General features: G+C 47.8%; 1 protein-coding gene across 1 annotated transcript in view; it reads right to left on the bottom strand.

Annotated features, from left to right (window-relative positions):
- Positions 1-408: 408 nt before the first annotated feature.
- LOC121854644 (probable serine/threonine-protein kinase tsuA) overlaps positions 409-5,664 on the bottom strand; it is a gene marked incomplete at its 3' end in the record, with an annotated part of 49,886 nt that continues 44,630 nt past the window's right edge. The window contains exons 5-6 of the mRNA XM_042349329.1: positions 4,377-4,580; positions 409-648 (exon numbers count right to left, since the gene is read on the bottom strand). Of these exons, the coding sequence (XP_042205263.1) occupies positions 409-648; positions 4,377-4,580 (444 nt within the window). The remainder of the gene's footprint in view (positions 649-4,376; positions 4,581-5,664) is intronic.

Raw genomic sequence — 5,664 nt, 5'->3', positions numbered from 1 at the left:
ACTACTTTCTCCACTAAATCAACTACTTTCACTAGCTACTTTCTCCACTAAGGCAACTACATTTTGCTAACCACTTTCTCCACTCAACAAACTATTTTTACTAGCTACTTTCTCCACTAAACCAACTACTTTTTGCAAACTACTTTCTCCACTAAACCAATTATTTTTACTAGCTACTTTCACCACTAAACTAGCTACTTTTTACTAGCTACTTACACCACTCAACACGACTACTGTCCTGTACTTGTCTTAGACACTTATACAAGACACACTTCTAACAGACACAGCACACTCTTAACAGACCTCTATAGTGACTGAAACGACCACAACATCAACACACACACACACACACTCCTAACACACTGTCAACAACGACCACACAGCCAACAACAGGACTGGCTTCACTACCTGGCGTTTGAAGTTTGCCCACCCACCACCACCACCAGCACCAACCTCGGAGACGTCGCTCTTGTCATCTGAACACGACCTGGACGACATGGAAAACCTCCTCGGCCACAGGTTCCCCACGCCCAAGCAGTTCGGTGTCTTCAGGAGGCGTGGGCGTAGTGGTCGTGAGGGTGTGTGGGCGGGGGCGGGCGGATCGGCGATGGATATGATGTCGAGTGCATCTTTGTTCTGGTCGTCTGGCTGTTAGGGTGAGGAAAGTTGGGGATGGGTAGTGCTGGGTGCAGGTGGTGAAGGGGTGGTGTAGAGTGGTGATGGGGTGGTGTAGTAGTGGTGATGGGGTGGTGTAGAGTGGTGATGGGGTGGTGTAGAGTGGTGAAGGGGTGGTGTAGAGTGGTGATGGGTGGTGTAGAGGCATGGGTGTGGGAGTGGTGATGGGGGTGGTGTAGAGGGTGATGGGTGGTGTAGTAGTGGTGATGTGGTGTATGTAGGAGGCAGATGGGTGGTGTGTGGGGTGGTGATGGGGTGGTGTAGAGTAAGATGTGTGAGTGGTGATAAAGGGTGTATATAGGGTGGTGTAGAGTGGTGATGGGGTGGTGTAAGTGGTGATGGGGTGGTGTAGTAGTGGTGATGGGGGTGGTGGTAGTGGTGATGGGGTGGTGTAGAGGTGGTGATGGGGGTGGTGTAGGAGTGGTGATGGGGTGGTGTAGAATGGTGAAGGGGTGGGTAGGTGGTGATGGTGGTGTAGAGTGGTGAGGGTGGTGTAGAGTGGTGAGGGTGGTGTAGAGTGGTGAGGGGTGGTGTGGGGTGGTGAGGGTGGTGTAGAGTGGTGAGGGGGTGGTGTAGAGTGGTGGGGGTGGTGTGGGGTGGTGGGGGTGGTGTGGGGGTGGGGGGTGTGGGGTGGTGGGGGGTGGTGTGGGGTGGGGGTGGTGTGGAAGGTGGTTGGGGGTGGTGGGGGTGGGTGGGGGGTGTAGGTGGTGAGGGGGTGGTAGAGTGGTGGGGGGTGGTGTGGGGTGGTGGGGGGTGGTGGAGAGTGGTGAGGGGTGGTGTAGAGTGGTGGGGGTGGTGTAGAGGGTGGGGGGGTTGTAGAGTGGTGAGGGGTGGTGTAGAGTGGTGATGGGTGGTGTAGAGTGGTGATGGGGTGGTGTAGAGGTGGTGAAGGGGTGGTGTGGTGGTGATGGGTGGTGTGGGGTGGTGATGGGGTGGTGTGGAGTGGTGATGGGGTGGTGTAGAGTGGTGGGGGTGTGGGGTGGTGGGATGGTGTGGGTGGTGGGGTGTGGGGTGGTGGGGTGGTGTAGAGTGGTGATGGGGTGGTGTGGTGGGGAGGGGGTGGTGTGGGGTGGTGAGGGGTGTGAGAGGGTGGGTGGTGTGGGTGGTGGGTGGTGTAGAGTGGTGAGGGGTGGTGGGGGGTGGGGGGGTGGTGTGGAGGGTGAGGGGGTGGGGTAGAGGTGGTGAGGGGGTGGTGTAGAGTGGTGAGGGGGTGGTGTAGAGTGATGGGTGGTGTAGAGTGGTGAGGTGGGAGGGTGATGGGGTGGTGTAGAGTGGTGAGGGGGTGGTGTAGAGTGATGATGGGGTGGGTGTGAGAGTGGTGATGAGTGGGTGCAACAGTGGTGATGGGTGGTTGGGTACGATGGGAAGTGTAGAAGGAATCATAGTAGTATAGCAGGGTAAGTGGTACATGGGACTTAGATACACACCCCAAAAAGTATCTTGACGGAGGGGTTCGATAACTCACAATATGAACACTGTGACTCCTACTGTTGTCTCGGTTAAGGTTGTCAAAATTCTTCGTCCGTTGTGTCATAATGTCTAACACCAAATCGTAAAGATATTTTTTTCTTGGAGTGAGTATACAGTAGAAGTGTAGTGGGTGGTGGTTGGATGGGGTGTAGCTAGTTTATGGGGTAGGTGTGGTGGTGGTTGGGTGGGGGTGTAGCTAGTTTATGGGGTAGTAGTGGTGGTTGGGTGGGTGTAGCTATTTATGGGGTAGGTGAAGTGGTGGTTGGGTGGGTGTAGCTAGTTTATGGGTAGGTGGGTGGTGGTTGGTTGGGTGGGTGGTGGGGTGAGTGGTGTAGCTAGTTTGGGGTGGTGGTGGTGTGGGTGGGGGCAGTTATGGAGGTGGTGGTGTGGGTGGGTGAAATAGTTTATGGGAGGTGGTGGGTGGTTGGTGGGGTGTAGCTAGTTTATGGGTAGGTGTAGGTGGTTGGGTGGGGTGTAGTTTATGGGTAGGTGTAGTGGTGGTTGGGTGGGTGTAGCTAGTTTATGGGTAGGTGTAGTGGTGGTTGGGTGGGGAAATAGCTTATGGGGTAGGTGTAGTGGTGGTTGGGTGGGGTGTAGCTAGTTTATGGGGTAGGTGTAGTGGTGGTTGGGTGGGTGTAATAGTTTATGGGTAGGTGTGGTGGTGGTTGGGTGGGTGTACTAGTTTATGGGTAGGTGTGGTGGTGGTTGGGTGGGATGTAGCTAGTTTATGGGGTAGGTGTAGTGGTGGCTGGGTGGGTGTAGCTAGTTTATGGGCAGGTGTGGTGGTGGTTGGTGGGTAGCTAGTTTATGGGGTAGGTGTGGTGGTGGTTGGGGTGAAGTTAGTTTATGGGGTAGGTGAAGGGTGGTTGGGTGATGTAGCTAGTTTATGGGTAGGTGTGGTGGTGGTTGGGTGATGAAGTTAGTTTATGGGCAGGTGGTGGTGGTTGGGTGGGTGTAGCTAGTTTAGGGTGGTGGGTGGGTGTAGCTAGTTTATGGGGTAGGGTGGTGGTGGTTGGGTGGGATGTAGTTAGTTTATGGGTAGGTGTAGGTGGTTGGGTGTAGGTTTATGGGTAGGTGTAGTGGTGGTTGGGTGGGGTGTAGATAGTGTACTGGGTAAGTGTAAGGAGGTATACATAGTGTAATGAGCAGGTGTAAGATGGTGAAGGGGTGGTGTAAGGGAGGTGTAGATAGTGTACTGGGTAAGTGTATGGTGGTGTAGGGGAGGTGCTAGGGCAGAATAGTGCTATATGCTCAACATTTAATAACCAAAAGTATTTCGGGAGACATTGAGATAAAAAATGGCTGAGTTCAGGTCTACGGTCCCGCCCATACTGTTCTCAAGACCAAAAACTCATGATAATATTAATAATAACAATAATAATAACAATAACAACAACAACAATAATAAGACTAATAATAATAAGACTAATAATAATAATAATAATAATAATAATAATAATAATAATAATAATAATAATAATAACAATAATAACAATAATAACAATAACAATAATAATAACAATAATAATAATAATAATAACAATAACAATAATAATAATAATAATAATAATAATAACAACAATAACAATAACAATAACAATAATAATAATAATAATAATAATAATAATAATAATAATAATAATAATAGCAAGTCTCATTTTTAAAAACTAAACTACTTTGGCTGAGAAGAATGATCACTTATTATTTAAAAACTTAAAGGTATACGAATTAATTTTTTTTTTAACAAGTTTCCCCTCAATGCCTGGAGATGTAGACAGTGAGTGAAACGAGGCTGGGAGGGACCGTAGACTTTGTTTTATCCACCAGACATTAAATACAGCAGTAAAGCTTGTCTATTGGTATACCTTTGTGGGTAGATAGGTAGACGGGTAGACTGGCAGATGGATATAAGAGTAAGCAGGTTGATGGATAAATGGGTAAATTAATACCTACCAATCTGTCCACCTGACCTAATGTACTGCTGGAGACTTGACACCCCCAACACACACTATTACCTGTCTACCTGAGTTATCTATTTACGGACTGCCTAAATATGTACCGATGTAAATAAATCCCACTACCTTACTCTTCCATGTTTATTATCGAGGCACCAGTATACCTGTCCACCAAGCTGCCTACCTCTACTCTCACCATCCTGTTTACTTAATTAACTTCCTACCTGTTGACTATGACATAAGAGACACAGACAGATAGGCACACAGAGACACTACCTTGAGCGGGTCTGTTTCTCTGGCGTCCACTTCTTCAGCCACAGCGTCCTGACGAGGCAGCTCCCCTCGTCGACGTTCTCCCTCCACACTCTTTTGCTGGTTCTGCTTCTGCTGTTCTTTTTGTTGCTGTGGTTGTTGCGGCTGTTGTTGTTGTTGTTGTTGTTGTTGTTGTTGTTGTTGTTGCTGATGTTGCTGGTGTAGATGCTGCTGCGATGGGAAAAACATTGGCCACATTAGAACTATGTCTTAAGACCTTCAGGATCACCCACCACACAGAGACCAGACAAATGAATCGATAACACAACCAATACAAAACCATAAACATCCCTAGCACACACACACACACACTCCACAAACCTACGCTGTTATCATACTCTTTATTGCGGTATAAAGCGACGGGCAAGATTAGCGACCCCGGGAGAGGCAGAGTACATACATATTATTCTTTCTGAGAGTGAGGAAAAAATTGTGAACACGTAGTGGTGGTGATTTACCCGAGGGTCTGGTGCCTGGGTGTGTCTAGGGGTGCCACAGTATGAGGGTCTGGTGCATGGGTGTGTCTAGGAGTGCCACAGTATGAGGGTCTGGTGCCTGGGTGTGTCTAGGGGTGCCACAGTATGAGGGTCTGGCACTGACATGGTTCCTACCTCGGGTTTTACGGTACAAGTCGACCTCAAAAATAATTGTGAACCGTTTTTTCACAGGTCAAAGGACACTAGATTCTCTGATGTTAGGAAACTGGTGCTATACCTGTTGCGTTAGCGTAAATAAACCCGCGGTACACCCTAACTTAACCTGAAAACTAACCAAACCTGACATAATTTAATCTAACATATTCCAAACTAACCTAACTTGAGACACCGTGACTTAATCTGAATCACCCTAACCTAACCTAATCTAAAATGACATAATTTAATCTAACATATTCCACCCTAACCTAACATGACACACCATGACTTAGTCCGACACACCCTAACCTAACCTAACTTAACCTAACATGACATAATTTAATCCAAACTAACCTAACTTAAGACACCCTGACATAATTCGACACACCCTAACCTAACCTGACACAACCCTATCTTAATCCAAGACACTGTGACCTAACTTGGCCCACCCCAATGTAATCTGGCGTTCCCTGAAGAGGTCAAAAGTCACCATGACCTAATTTTTACGCACTAATAGAAGTTACGGGTCAAGTATTATTACCCTACTCTTAACTTACCTAAAACATAGTTGTCTTTCTCTCAAATAACAAAACTGAAAAAGAGAAAGAGAAAGGGAAAGA

Source organism: Homarus americanus, unplaced genomic scaffold (assembly GCF_018991925.1).
Source record: "Homarus americanus isolate GMGI-L3 unplaced genomic scaffold, GMGI_Hamer_2.0 scaffold27898, whole genome shotgun sequence".
NCBI classification, from domain to species: domain Eukaryota; kingdom Metazoa; phylum Arthropoda; class Malacostraca; order Decapoda; family Nephropidae; genus Homarus; species Homarus americanus.
The sequence above is the reverse complement of the archived record's forward strand: the minus strand, read 5'-3'. Positions and strand labels throughout refer to the sequence as shown.